The sequence below is a fragment of the Rosa chinensis genome, chromosome 3 (genome assembly GCF_002994745.2).
Source record: "Rosa chinensis cultivar Old Blush chromosome 3, RchiOBHm-V2, whole genome shotgun sequence".
NCBI lineage: Eukaryota > Viridiplantae > Streptophyta > Magnoliopsida > Rosales > Rosaceae > Rosa > Rosa chinensis.
The window spans coordinates 3324517-3340106 of NC_037090.1; the positions used below are offsets into that span (position 1 = coordinate 3324517).

The following is a 15590-nucleotide window of genomic DNA, read 5'->3' on the forward strand; positions in this document are numbered from 1 at the left end:
ATATATGCTTCAAGAGCACAAGGCCTGTTGGTGGATATTTTGCTGATTCAGTCACTGATCTTAGAGAATTGAAGGCCTTTGCTCGCATCTTAATTTGGTGGCTATAGAGTTGACAGACTAGACAGAATACAATGAAAATATGCAGCATTTGATGGGACTTCCCATTATTCATATCAGTAAGAAGCAATCCTACAAATAATTCTGCAGATGACAAATATATATAGAACGACTATTATGATATAATTTGAATATTACAGAATTCATGAAGAGGATTACTCTTTGTGCAAGTAACTTTTAGCAAATCAGAAAAATGAGATACACAGTAAGAGAATATACAAATCATGTGCAGAAATATCAAAAGTGTGTTCTCAGGATCATATTAAAACAGATCATTATCAATCCTAATTTGAGCATAGTAGGCTTTGATACCAATTGTAAGATGCAATTTATTTCTGAACATTTAAATACTTGATCATATATAGCAACTCTGATATTTAAAGCAGCAAGAACATTTGAAAAACTGTTCATGCAACTTCTGCAGATATAACTAATAATGATTTATGATCAATTATGAATTTGCAAGTATATAGATTTACATATACAATATAATTAACATGGCTATGTCAAATTTAGAATTGATATTCAAAGTAACTTAAACATGAAAACAGAACTTCATATAGCACAATAATGACAAAGTTTGCATATTCAATTTCTGGAGAAATTGTTCTATAGGATCAAAATGTATTCTGAATTCATTAATATAAACAGATTCACATAAGTAAGATAATAACTATGTCAAATACAAGATTGTTATTAATCAGTAACATGAATCATAAACAAGAAACATAATCTGCAGCAAAGCAGGAATTTAAAGTTAAAACAGAATCTAAAAGAACATGTAATACTAACACGATGATGATGGACTAGTGATTGTGTCCATTGCTCTTCTCCAAGATCCACCCTTTAGTCTCAGTTTTGTGATGGGACAAAAGAATATGAGTTATGGTGTTCTTGCAGGGATCAATGTAGGCTGTATAATCCTCTTATATAGACAAGGCAAATGAGGCAGTTCCTTCCATCAAGGAACTGTCATGTAACTGCCATATTTTGTCTGATTAGATTAATCCAAATAACCATACAATTTGAATTTCAAATTCAAACAGACCATTATCACCAAACCAATTTTCGATTACAGGCTTTATGTGTTTATATGTGTCACTATTTGAACTCAAAGCATCTCATATATATCAGCTTAAGTAATAATGCTGATATCTAGTTCTAATGAGTTTTACAAGGACGTCCATGCCGAAGAAAATAGTGTGTTGAACTACTGCTATGATTGTAATCATGTGGGGCCACTTGTCTGAGATGTGCCATGAGAACTAACTATAATTAATTTGGATGTAAACTTTGATCCTCCAGAGTCATGGTGAGATGATACCTTTCAGGCAATTCATTTATCAGAACATACTGCATTTCCAACTAAATCCATGATCATCTCTAGCTTTCTTCAATTTCAGATCTGCAATTAGTTTGTGTTTTTCTTGTTTGTCTTGAATGCAGATGAACAGTCCTCAAGCCCTTTGCAGTTTCATGGCTTGAAGGAATGAATTTACTTAAGTGGCAAACAATTATACCATTGGTATCCTCAAAGAACTGTTATTATTTTAGCTACTCTTGATTTGATGGATGCTACAACTTTGTGTTATTTGTTGCAGGTTTTATTCGGAATCTTATTGATAGGAAGCAACTAATTGATGCTGTTAGATGCATTTTGCAAGTTAATCGACAAGATCCCTAGCCTACAATTTTAAAAAGATAATGTGCATGCATGATGCAAGAAACTGCCAGGGAAAATTGCAGGAAAAAGTTATATTATCATTTGGTGAAACGGTACAAGCTCTTCCTTGGACACTTTTCATAACTGCTTCTTGAATGGATAAATTTAGGACCATCCTCAATGTGTATATACATTATTAACGCCTACTTTTGCTTACAGGAGAAGGTCGTAGACAGCTCTCGTCTCCAGGAGTCCAGGGTTGATCAACAAGATCAGAAGAAAAGGAAGCGACCAAGAATCACCACTTCTGCCCCCATCATTCATCCACAACAACAGCATGAACAAAGTAATAACCAGACAGCTGTATCCACTGCTATACACCATACATTGCCGAATTCCACTTCCAATTTATCTGGAGTCAAGCGAACTGTGTGAAACTTTTAAACCATCTGGTGGTTTTTGGTACTCAGCTGTTGCTTAGGTAGTATTCTTATGCCCCTGAATCGTTGGCCTTATTGGGTGTTCACTATTAAAAAAGGGTGGTTTGGAAATTGAGTACATGATTTATTAGTTATTTTCAATTCATCTTTTATGTCGGCTATTTAAATATGAGTACTTGACAAATCTTATTTATATGGAATTGAATAAAGAGAGCTGTTTTAGTTGTGATTCTTAGATCTGTTAGTTGATGGTGTGTTGCTTAACTTTGCAGGAATATGGCCATAGGGTAGGATAGCAACTCATGCAAATTTCAGCGAATTTGTCCTCACTGCTGGGTTGGAGTACTTAATTTCGTTGAAGGAAGACTATGAGAGATTTAGTTTTTAACATGTTTGCCCATACTCAACTACCAATATAATCATTAATTGCTCTGACAATCTTGAACACCAAAGTAAACAAAAATCCTGATAAATATTGCAACTCACTTTTGCATAAATTTTAAATGAGAAATAATAGAAGTCAACAATATTGCTAAAAAGGAAGCTAGGAACATTTCATTCTCATAGAACAAGCAAATCATGAAAAAAAATTGTTATGATTCATCATTCCTGGCTAGGATTCTGGACAAAGTTGGAATGCACAGAATCAAGAAAACGTAATGGTTTAATCTGGATCTTGTACACACATCATTGTTGCCTTTGATTTCTGGAATCAGTCACTTTGAGAAGCTTTTAGGAGCAGTAAAACACAGTCAAATCATAAAATCTCTCAGTTTATTAAACCCATAGATAAGCTACCCCTATCAAAACAGATCAATTTCTGGCTTGATGCATTACTTTCCCTCAGATTGGTGAACATAGAACTGCGATAACTCCCAATAAAACTACGTTTTTTGTCACTGTATTGAACCTTGCCTCCAATTTCTTCAAAGCCTCCTTGTTTTTACGGTTTTCTTTTGGTATGCTCCTTTCCCCAGCTAGTCTTTCACTCTCATATCATCTTCAAGATGCATCACTTCTGAACCTTTTGTGACTTTTCCCCTTTTTGCCTCCATCCTTTTCAAAAAAGTTGGGATCAACAATAACATTTGTGACACGAATAGTCGGACGCACCTAAAAAAAATAAAAAATGAAGTTAGAGCCACATAAAAATATAACCAAATGTGCCAAATCAGTCTTGCATGAAAACACATACACACAGAACAATAGTCTTCCAGACATTTTGTTTCCATATTATTACAAGAGAAAGCTTTATTTGATCAGATAGCAACAAGTTAACTGCAAAAAAAGAAAATACGTACAAGGATCCGACATTGCAGTTTTTGCCTCTTTGTATCCCAAATGCTGAGACAGCTGTCATCTCCTAAAAAAGATTCATCGGTTAAAATTTAGATATATGATGCATGTAGTAGGGAAAGTAGTTTGAAATCGAAAAGTAGAAACATGTACTGACCACAAGACGCAATCACAGGAAGCTCGTGGTGCTTAGCCAAGGATTTTATAGAAAGTGTGTCTATTCCCCGAAAGCAACCCAAAACTCTCCCTAACAGGAAACAGAGGATTAACACAAATAAGAAAGAAATAAACATACAGTCCACAAATTAACACAACTTGCTTGTTGTACCTGTGCGTGTATCCAAAGAAACAAGATTACCACAATCATTGCCTGCATAAACTGTATAGCCATCTTCACCTTCTGCAATAGCTTGTATTGCAGTGTCACGGTTAGGTAGCCTTTTTATACAGCTGCTTTCTATGTCATATATCTTGCACGGACTTAACTCATCAACCTTCTTGCGAGCATCGTAGATATGAACCTATGTTGGAAAAAAGTGTCAACAATTAATTGCCAACTTTGATGGATCTGGATCAATTGGTTCTTGTGTTTAGATGTTTTGTCTTGATTTCAAGCCATCCGGATTTAACATCCCCTCTTAACTAAAATAATAAACAAGAACACTAGCTATAATTTGTCATCAATCTCTATAATTTCAAAAGATTGACCTATGCAAAAGTAAATGGATCGTAACCCAAGCCAATCCACAAAGGAAATAAGATGAGCAACCACTGCTCAATGACCACAATTATACAGTGGGTAATAAACAAGATAATAACTAGACTTCACATGAACTAAATAAGAGAGCCAGAGTAAAAATACACAAGGTCTAATAAGTTTTGATTGTTATACTGAATTTGGTAAGTACAGTGCCTAGATGATACAATACATCCACAAAGCTATAACATCATAACTTCTAAGAAGTAAATAGCAGATATACCATGCCATTAAAGAGTTCTACATAACCAGTTAATCAGAGGAACCATACCAGTGAAATAAATCAGTTTCTTTTATGAGGTAAACAAAACTAAAATCGACTGGCAGGAATTAAGAATCAAAGGTTCAAAGGTTCAAGACCATTGTAAGGTCAATTGGAATCAATATAGTCAATAACTACTTTGAAGCAAATATTTATAGTTTCTGACCAAGCAAGATGCATGAGAACTTCAATCTCACTAAAGCAGTAAATGTATTTATCAACACATTCCAGAAAATTCCTTCCTCTCCACAGGTAAGCCACAGGTAATCTAATTCCTGCTCTGATACGGGGTTGAATAACTATTGTATTTAAAATGCCAAAATAACAAGGGAAATTATGGGTTATTAGAAGTCAATATCTGTAGTATTTGTGATCAAAACACAATAGTACACCCTATCATACTGATATGCTGATCATCACACATTAATCCTCAACTCCAAGACCAGTACATTTCAACAAGAAGAAGACCAAATACTAAGTTTCTTATCCGGCCATTTACTAAATGAATGATGGTAAATTTAAAGCGGCAACTACAAAATCTGCCTTGTGTTAATGAGATTCAAAGGAAAATAATATTGTTGTCAAGCCAAAATAGGAGACAATGTTATCATTCTTGCTGTATGGTTAGTTATATTTCTATGGCCAACAAATTCCAGAGAGAAATCTTACCATTTGGTACAGAAACATTTGGATGAGAATCATATTATAATGAAACTAACAATCTCTAGCGAAAAATCTAAAATGATATATGAGCACTACCTATTCTCTAGCTTATTAGAGCAATAACCAGGACTTGCTGCGTACTCCTACTCTAGAGTGGTTCACACCACGAATGTTCTCAAATAAAAGAGCTTACACCTTACAAGTCCATCCCTCTAAATACACAACAAGAACTGAGATTGGAGACAAAAGAAGACAAACAATTAAAACAATATTAGAAACAACAAGAAAACTTGCTCAATTGAGTTGGTGGTCATGGAAATGTTTACCCTAACATAATTTACATCCATATTCACATGGTATTGGATTAAAAGAAACAAAACGTGGTGTCTAGGTAAGAGTAACAGTGCAACGCAGAGTGATATGGAACAATAAGCATTGGTGAAAGGTTATCTAGTTATGGTAAATTTCAAATTAGCTCTCTCACAATCTTAACCTCATTTTCTGGACGTCCTCTTCCCCCGTGCAGATGCACATAAGTAGTGATATTGTAAAAGAATCGGGACCAATTTTCAGAATCATACTCAACCACTTTTTTTTACTGGTCATATCTAACAATGATATCCATATTCACATGGTATTGGATTAAAAGAAACAAAACGTGGTGTCTAGGTAAGAGTAACAGTGCAACGCAGAGTGATATGGAACAATAAGCATTGGTGAAAGGTTATCTAGTTATGGTAAATTTCAAATTAGCTCTCTCACAATCTTAACCTCATTTTCTGGACGTCCTCTTCCCCCGTGCAGATGCACATAAGTAGTGATATTGTAAAAGAATCGGGACCAATTTTCAGAATCATACTCAACCACTTTTTTTTACTGGTCATATCTAACAATGATATCCATTTTTTATGGTAACCAAAAGTCATCTACTACTATGCAAAGTAGACAGCTCAATAATCTTAGAGAATATGTACCCGTATGTTTCTCACGTTACTTGGTATTGCACTATCATCTCATGAAAGGTCTAAACCATCACCTTAAAACCGAGGTATTTATGTGCTACTTGAAAACATGATACAAATAGTACTATCACATTCATTACAGATAGCATCATCAAAGAAAAATACTAAGCAACATGTCATAATAATTACACAAATTCTGAATACACGCTAGCCTCCTTGTTCTATTGTGTATCCTTCTTATGACACTATAGTCTAATATGAATATCCAACTCTCTTCACAAATACACAGCTCAGAAATAGTGGCAGGAAGCAAGATAGTTCTTGTCAAACTAAATACCATTACTAAAACTTCTAACGAAGTTTCAAAATTTGAGAAGCAACAGGAGAACTCTAGAAATTCGGATTGCTCCAGGAAACAAAAGAATTTCACATCATATATTCTTAGGAGTTTCCTAAAATGTTGATGCCACATAAGGCTACGAAGTAGTGGTCCCTAGGTGAGACCTATCTGTTCTTTTGAAGAGATGGTAGCTTCACCAACTGGTAAAGGTTGGTTCTGAAAGAAAGCGAGAAACTTGACTTTGAGAAAGAAGGGGGCGCGCTAGCTTACATAAAGGGCTTTTTCAGGAATCTATTCTAAATATACAAAGAAAGTTCATGCGACTTCCAAGGTGAGATAAATAGAAAAATGATATTGGAGTCATGGACCAGCCAAAGTAAAATTCAACCATTATCCCCTCCCAACAATTAAGAAGCACTCAAATTGATTCACCAAAACAATCACCATCCTTTTCTTTGCATTTGCCATTTCAGATATGAAAATGATATAACACCATGCTTCTAAAAACAAACACAGAATACACCTCTAGAGCTTGGACTCTCACTTTATCAGTGTTAAAAATCCACAACATTAGTTGAAAACCATAGAAATCCAACTCTTAATCCTAATAGAGAAGAGGGGCCTGGGCCATCTTATCTGCTATCAAATAATCAATAAACCCATAATTTTCTTCTAAATGAAAAATTCAAAACAAAATTTGCATTTTCTTTTGCTGTATTGACCGGACACTATCAAAAATTCCTGCATATAAACAGACATCATGAGCTCAGAAGCAGATTTTGCCTCTCCATATTACCCTTCCGCTAAATTCCACTGGTACCATATAGGAGAAGAGTGTTGTTGCTTCCTGTTTTGACCATAATATGCAGAGTTTTATGCTTCACTCTGCCGTTACACAATTACACAGAGGAATGCATATTTCATTTCCCCCCAATATTTAGTAGCACATAAATTTCTGCAATTGTTGACAGAAAACAGAATATTGATGCATATTTTTATGCAGAATAACTATACAAATTCAAAGAGTTTCATATTTTGGTCCATCTAAAGATAAAGAGTACAATTGACTATCATTGTCAAGGTTCCAAATATAAAAAGTATAACAAGCAACTGACTAATAGGCTGACAGATTATTAAAAGGCTCTGGCTAATTGACTCAAAGTTTAACACACCTTAGCTTTTTGTTACAGGACAATTCACATAAACGGTGAAATGGCTACAGTGACAAAAAGAGATTTCCATAGGTAAGTCGCACAATCTTCCTCATAAAGTCATCAACTATCAATAATATCTACAAGACCAGCTATAAAATCTTATGGTAACACCCTATAGGGGGTGGAGTAACGAATTGAATCCAAGGCAAGGATTGAGTGGGAGATAGGACACAACTTGTTACCACGCCACTAATAGTTGAACCGAGTTACCAATATTGGTAAGAACTTTATGTTCATATTCTCCTAGACTGGAAAGGTTTTCAAGAGCCAATCAAAGACATAAATGCAATGCATAAAATGTCAAAGAAAAAACAAAGCCCAGTGGAGGGAGAACAAAATGCACAGAAATAAGGAACTATGAAACTTACAGCTCAGAAATTACAAGCAACTGCAAAATTTGAAATGTATCATAGATGTCACTTGACAAACTCTATCAACATAACACAAGCTGATACAGTAACACATAAGGTCATCCCTGGTTCATAATTCATACCAAACCATTTAACTTCATCCTACTCAAGAATTTTTTTTTCCTTTTGGACCCCTTCTCAATTATATCTGATTTCTCAATTTACACTAAATATAATGATCACAGATAATCTAAAAAGACAAACAGTAAAACAATGCTACTCTTGGTCTAGTCTTGCATAGATTCAGTGTTATTCTTCACAAGCTGAACACCCCCATAACACTTCCACTACCAGTCAACAACTACCACACACTTAGCCCTCAACCCCTGCTACACACTATATTAAACACGGAGAAAAATCAAGCTAATTTTACTGTCAAGTTAAAGCCATTATAAACTAATCCAAATCAAATAACCATGCTCATCAGTAAAAATGAGCTCCAATTACTAGTAGGATAAACTCAAGAGAGCAAACTCAAAATCATTAATATCGAATTTTAAATACCAGGTATCACACTTTCTAAGCGGATTCGATTATCTATCCGACTAGGAAAAAAAAAACAATGGTCAGCAATTATTACCTGATTGTTGTTGGTGCCCACCACAAATGTATGAGGATTATCTCTTGTGAGAAAGGTGGCAGATGTCCACCAAAGTTTTCCATTCTGAATTGGATGCTGCTCATGGTAAAAAAAAATCATTAAAACAAATGTAGGTTACTGTTTGGAAAAGAGAATATGTATTAGATATGTATAAACATTTATTTCATGTCTGTGTATGTAAGATGTAATGGGGATAAACATAAATGCTTACCTCTTTTGTTGGCCAAGACTTGACATTATATTCAAGATCCCATATATTCATTTCATTCTTCCTGAGTTAGAAGATAATAAATTCATCACTTTGGAAACCAATAAGCTGACAACATTAATTGTCTAATGCAGATGAAATAGAGTAAGGTATTCAACAAGAGACTTACCCTCCGAACAGACAAACACGTTCACTCCCGTCAACCTTGCAACACAAGATATTCTCTCTCACTTTCCATTGTAGCAAAGTCCTAGAAGAGTTGTCCACTTCAAAAGATATTATCCTTGCATTTCCTTGAACTGTACAACTAAGCAATGACCTAATAGTAGACAGTAAATGAAAATACATTAGCAACTGTATACATTAGCAACTTTATACAAAAGAAACCATGCAAGAAACAAAAGCATATTACCCAAATGATCCTGGCTGCTGCTTTGTAAATAGATGCAGCCCCACAAAAGGATCACTCTCATTAGTGAGAGGAGGGATGGTTGGACCGATCTCCCCACTGAGACGATCACGAACCTCAACCTGTAAAACAAGCAAGTAAATGACACAAACGAACACCAAAAAGTCACTAGCTAGAGGTAGAAATTACCAAGAACCTTAAATTGTTTACAATAAAGAAAGAAACTAGTAAGTCCTGAAAATCAGTTGGAAAAATGTACTCACCGTGCCATTTCTTCTACCCACAGCTAGTGACTGCAACATTTCAAAGAAAAACAGAGAAACAATGAGTATTAATGCATACAAATCCATTGCTTGAAACCATTCTAATTAAAGGGAGAGACACACACAAACAACACAGACATACCCGGTCATTCAGAGAGGCGGCAACCACACCTAGGCTTCGGGAATCCGATTTGTCCCAAGTCTGAACCACGTGCTCTTCGAAGGCTCCACCAGAATGCTCCAAAACTAGTACCACAGAAACAGATCGATCCTCAGATTTAATAATAGCTGATGACATTTAAGAAATGCATGATCTGGGGACCTGTCTATACCTTGTATGACGCCGTTCGCATCAAATGCCAACACTCGCCATGGATAGCGGGCTCTACTCATCTCCAAATCCGCCTGTTAGGAAATTAAGGATCAGAAAACACAGACACACAACACGTACATCGATTTCTAAGAAAGAAACAAACACGAAATGCACTTACCATGTTCGTCTCGGCCGCGGCGGTTCTCCTCGTTGTTTCAGTGCGTGTGTTTCGGTAGTGTGTGCGCGTGAGATTTGGGTTTTTTTAATAACGACAAGTAATGGGCAACGGAAAATAGAAACTGCTCGATCTGGGTCCTACTTGATTTGGGCTGCTGACCATCACTTGTTATTAACTTGGTCACTTTTACTCGCATGTTCCACTGAAAAGAGACGTGTATTTGGTTTTTTTTTTTTTTTGGTCAAGTGACGTGTATTTGTTTCAACACACATGACTAAAAGTGAAAATGTTCACCTGGTCAGTTGCTAACCAAAAAATAATGCTCAACTACCATTGGATGTAAATCCAAGGGCAGAGAGAATTATTATTAAGTTGTGGTGTTTTATTTTCCACCCTTGGATGTAAATCTAAGGGTTGTTGAGCATAAATTATTTGATCAGCAACTGACCAAGTGAACACCACCCTGACTAAAAGTTATCTTCCTTTTTTTTTCTTCTTTTCATGTTAGAATACTACAAATGAGCTTAATAAAGAACACAATAATACTTATAAAATTACTTTCCAATACTTAATAACACCGAAATGATAGATACATGCATCATAGATGAAAGGGAAATAGAACAAGTAAACATGCCCGGCCAGTTGACAACAGAGGTTACTCGATCAGCAAAGTTGGGACCCTTGAGGCCATGCCAGCTCCCCTCTTTTAAATACTCACTATTTAAGTGCCCTCATTCCCCATCAGGGGATATTTTCAAATGGGGGATTCACTATTTATTTTTCTATTTTCTATCTTTCAGTTTTTTTTCCTTTCCTTTTTTGACAAAAAAATAATTTTTTATTCTTTTTATTTTCATCATTGTTTTGGTCGATTGAGTATTTCAAATACTTGAGACAGTCTTTAAAAAAGAAATTGTTGGTTTAGTCACGAGGAAGCAATACTTGAATTGTCTTTTCACAATTATACGATAATCCAACAGTCGAATCCTCACAGATCGCCCTTAAGATCCTCCTCTCAAAATTATACGAAGATCCAACGGTTGGAGCGTCCTAGATCGCCTTTAGAATCATCCTCACAAAATTATATGATGATCTAACGGTCGGATCCTCACGGATCGCCTTTTGAATCATCTTTTCACAATTATACAATGATCCAACAGTGGATCCTCACAGATCGCCTATTGAATAGTCTTTTCACAATTATACAATGATCCAACAGTCAGATCCTCACGGATCGCCTATTGAATAGTCCTTTCACAATTATATGATGATCCAACTGTCAGACCCTCACGGATCGCCCTTAAGATCATCCACTCAAAATTATATGAAGATCCAACGGTCGGATCCTCATGGATCGCCTTTTGAATAATTTTTTCACAATTATATAATGATCCAACGGTTAGATCCTCACGGATCGCCGTTAAGATCATCCTCTCAAAATTATACGAAGTTTTAACGGTCAGATCTCCACGGATCGCCTTTTGAATCATCTTTTCACAATTATACGATGATCCAACGGTCAGATCCTCATTCGAGACCACACAAAGTCATCGGAACACTTCTACGATCAATATATCAAATGTACAAGTCGATCGGACAGCTTGATCCTCACATATCAAAACCCATTTACGCCAATATATCGAAACTACATTTCGTAACAATTGAGACTTTATTAAATTTGTTAATACCAAAAATCTCGGTCATTACATTTTGGGTCTCAGAGTTTTGGCTGCACAACACCTCCAGTCATGGCAGCTCGTCTCTTTGAAGACTTGAAGGTGTGTTCTGGGTGGGAAAGAGAAACCATGCCCCTGCCCCCGCCCCCGCTTGAGAAATGCGGGGAAAACCCGTCAGTACGTACCCCGCCCCTGCCCCCGTTTGCCCATTCCTAGGTGGAACTGGATTTGGGTATTTGGGTGTGGTTTACAATTTTATATGGGTATTTGGGTACCCACGGGTAATACCCATACCCAACCCATTTTTATACGGGTTTTTTGTAATTACCCATACCCATACCCGTTAACAGATACCCAAAAGGAAAAATTACCCGCGGGTACTCGTACCCCGTGGGTTTTAATGCTATCCATGACTGTAACTCTGTAAGCATTGGGTGAGACTAAGTTTTCTACATAGCGGACACAACCAGGATAATAATTTATAATTCATCATCAGTTGCAAAATACCTTACTGAATTTTTGTTTGGATTGTAGGAAGTTAGTTTCCCACGTTCATTCAATAAAACCACATTTTCCACAAACCATGTCATTGGTTTTAACCTGATAATAAAAAATATACCGCTGTGACCACATACCCAATTTTAGCCTAAAAATTGCCCACTTACTCCACCAAAGAATTTTTAATCCCATTTACCCAATGACAATTTTACCATCGTTTTAATTAATAAACTCTCCTAATATATTCTCTCTGAGACTCCTCTCAGACGCTCCCTCTCCCTCTCTTTCTCTCTCCCTCTCCGGCACGGCGTCATATTTCCAGAAGCAGCGGCAAATGGAGGACCGATCGATAATCTCCGGTGCATCCACCAGTAACTGCTCACCCTGCGGAAGCCTATACACAGACATGACTACGCTGACAGCGTTCCGTCGAACGAACGAGCGGCGGTGCTCCAGATTCGCCAGAATCGACTGAATCAACGGCTCGACGATCTCGGCCTTGTTCAATCGGCAGAGGAATCGGAGCGTGACGCCGCGGATGTACTCGTTAGGGCTCTGGAGATTGTTGCGGAGGTTCTGGCAGTTGAGGATCACCTCCGGGAGAACTTTGCCTCGGGAATCTGTCTTGTTAATGATCTCGAGGTAGAGGAGGAGAAGCTTCTGGACGGTGTGGTCCTCGAAGGGGAGGACGTAGCAGATAATTATGATGAAGAGCTGGGGAATTGTGTCGCCGTTGAGTAAGATCATGATTGCCTTCTTCATGGCTTCGATCTTGGCTTCGACGTCGTTTCCTTCGAGAGCCGGAGACTATCGATCGGTTCTTGTCCTAGATGGGTGGCCAGCCATGTCCTATGAGGAGCGCCATTTCGAGCCCAGCCATGTCCTTTTAATTTTGTGACGGATTGGATAGTGAAGAGAGAAAAGGAGCAGGAGGAGGAAGAAGAAGAAGGCATGGGGTGCATGACGTGGATAAGATGAAGGCGGTCCGGCCGGAATCGTGCAGGAATCGGGCTGAAGGAGCATGGGTGTCCACAAGGGAAGCATGGGTGGCCGGAGAAAAATATAGATGATTACTTGGGTATGAGTGTTTTAGATGATTACTGGGGTGTCACACCATCAAATACATAAAGTGGTATTGAGAAGTTGATGGTCTACTGGGGGCAGTAGACACATTATTGGCCCCCAGTAGACTTTGATATGAGGGACAGGGATCACTATAGTGTGGTGTTTTGATAAGTTACCTGTTGTTTTCTGTGTATTAAAGTCAAATTATCTGTGAATCCTACAAAATGGTGCATTTTTTGTGGTCTATTGGGGGCAGTAGAGACATTGAACTTTGTATTGGGGGGCAGTAGAGACATTGAACTTTGTATTGAGGGGCAATAATATGATTACTGGGGGGCAATAATATGATCAATTGTGACCTATAGTGTATTTATTTTGGTTTTGGGAGTTTATACAATTCACTGGACGGAAATAATATGAATTTGGGAGGCAATAATATGATTACTGGGGGGTAATAATATGGTTACTGGGTATTATTATGGGGCAATAAATTCAGAATCCGGTTAACAGTCCGGTGGCCGGATTCCAGATTCGGGTCGCCGGTCGCAGGATTCCGGTCACCGGTCTCCGGATTCCGATCACCGGTCGTCGGCAGCTGGTCACCGGAGCACAGCAAGGTAGAGGATGACTTCTCTCTCTAAGTGAGAAAGAAGGAGAGGGCAAAAAAGTCCCAAAAAAAAAATAAAAAAGAATTAATTGGGTAAAGGGGAAATAATCCCTTAAAGTGTTTTGGGTAAACGGGGTTAAAAAACAGTTGATGGAGCAAGTAGGCAATTTTTAGCCTAAAATCGGGTAAATGATCATTTTCCCTAAAAAATATACCGCCCAACATGCATGAGATTTTGACAGTTTTGGTCCAAGATTGTCACTCACTCCATATTTCTTCATCACCAAATTAACATAGCTTGAATCATTTGTCACTCGCAAGTAAGCACAAGCACCCTCTCGAAGCCCCGACTTCATCAAGTGTAGAAGAAGTCAACATCCTGTGGCAGTGGGCCAGTGGCACTTCCATCTATGTCGTCTCACCTATTATGTCAAAAGAAACAGTTACTGCATGCACTGAAGCTAGTTTTTGTAGCAATACATGATCTTCGAAAAGACGACTTCCAATGTAGAGCTCCACTCACAAAAGTACAAGCCATATCTATCAAGTACCAAGATTCCAAGAGCGGAGTTCTGAATCCTTGTCCAAGAATTCGTTCTCATTGTGTACATTATTGACTTATAACTAATTGAAGTCATCGCCATGATCAAACAAAGATTGTTGGACGACAAATGTTAGCACCTTTCAGTCATCACTATTAATTCAGTCATAATAACCAAATGCATACCTCCATTCTTGATCTGTTCCTGGCTTCCTGCTACATGGACTACTCCTATTTCAGAAGTACTCGGTAATATTTTCGAGTCTCTTGTACTTGGATATCATACAGCACTGAAATCTTCTTTCAGGCATCATCAAGCCATCGCAACTACGGTCTCTCCTATCCGGATATCGATTGAAGTTTCATCGGGCGCTATGGAATCATTAACTGAGTATAACATGCACTATGTCGTAAAGCAAGTCGTTAGGATTCAAAATTATTCTTTGGGTATTACTGGCAAATAGTGATAAAATGTCTTCTGACGAATTGATAATTACTTGAGATTATGGAGCACCATAACTTGCAACACAACCCTTAATTTCAACAAGGTATTTACAGGAAATTTGGCAAGTATTTCAATCATTACCTCGAGCCCAAGGTAAGGAACCATTGACGAACCTTGTATTGGCTTTTTCATAAGTACTTCTCTTCAAACAATCACACATGACAAACTTTACTGTACCTTTAGGTCATGTTATTAGAGATTGAGGTTCCGGTACATATTATAAACACAAATCCTATATAGCTAGGGCAAGGGTAGTACGTTCTAATTAACTGGCAAAACTGTTCCTATGCCCGCACTATAAGATGTACAACATACTTCAATTCGATCAAGTGCAAGCAATAGATAACTGGTAGATTGATTATTTGCTGAAATCTCTTTTGCAATTTTAATCCCTACCAAAGTGGATAAGTCAAAACTCCTCCGAACACTGGTGATCTATAGCAAACGCCCTTTGCTCATTATCCCAAATCCTAGGACCCCTCTGAAATCAAAATTGTAAGATCTACCTCTGAAATGAGCAAAACAATATATTAAGCTCAATCCATAATCTGAAGGCCTTAATTTCAAACACTGTTCCAGAGTTCCTGCACCACTTAGTCCAA

The 15590-nt window shown here is 37.4% G+C and overlaps 1 protein-coding gene and 1 long non-coding RNA gene across 3 annotated transcripts; one reads left to right on the plus strand and one right to left on the minus strand.

Annotated features, from left to right (window-relative positions):
- The first annotated feature begins 1405 nt into the window (after positions 1 to 1405).
- On the plus strand, positions 1406 to 2536 carry LOC121052113. Of its 2 annotated transcripts, XR_005808022.1 has the most exons (4): positions 1406 to 1642; positions 1719 to 1893; positions 2000 to 2261; positions 2493 to 2536. It is a non-coding gene; the product is annotated as an uncharacterized LOC121052113 (long non-coding RNA). The 2 variants fall into 2 exon arrangements; XR_005808021.1 differs by lacking the exon at positions 2493 to 2536 and having other exon boundaries at positions 2000 to 2382.
- Positions 2537 to 2749: 213 nt separating this feature from the next.
- On the minus strand, positions 2750 to 10218 carry LOC112191573. Its single transcript, XM_024330934.2, has 12 exons — positions 10097 to 10218; positions 9938 to 10010; positions 9748 to 9851; positions 9606 to 9635; positions 9346 to 9464; positions 9103 to 9252; positions 8937 to 8997; positions 8705 to 8800; positions 3845 to 4037; positions 3674 to 3763; positions 3522 to 3583; positions 2750 to 3333 (listed from the first exon to the last, which is right to left on the minus strand). Exons 1-12 carry the CDS (start codon positions 10097 to 10099, stop codon positions 3223 to 3225), a joined length of 1092 nt encoding a protein of 363 aa, XP_024186702.1. The 5' UTR covers positions 10100 to 10218; the 3' UTR covers positions 2750 to 3222.
- Positions 10219 to 15590: the final 5372 nt, after the last annotated feature.

What these genes read in the sequence shown, in the direction of transcription:
- LOC112191573 (XM_024330934.2), bottom strand. An exon ending in TGCGAACGGCGTCATACAAG is followed by an intron (nt 9,852 to 9,937) that starts GTATAGACAGGT and finishes CTGTGGTACTAG; the next exon opens with TTTTGGAGCATTCTGGTGGA. An exon ending in CAGCAGCCAGGATCATTTGG is followed by an intron (nt 9,253 to 9,345) that starts GTAATATGCTTT and finishes GTCTACTATTAG; the next exon opens with GTCATTGCTTAGTTGTACAG.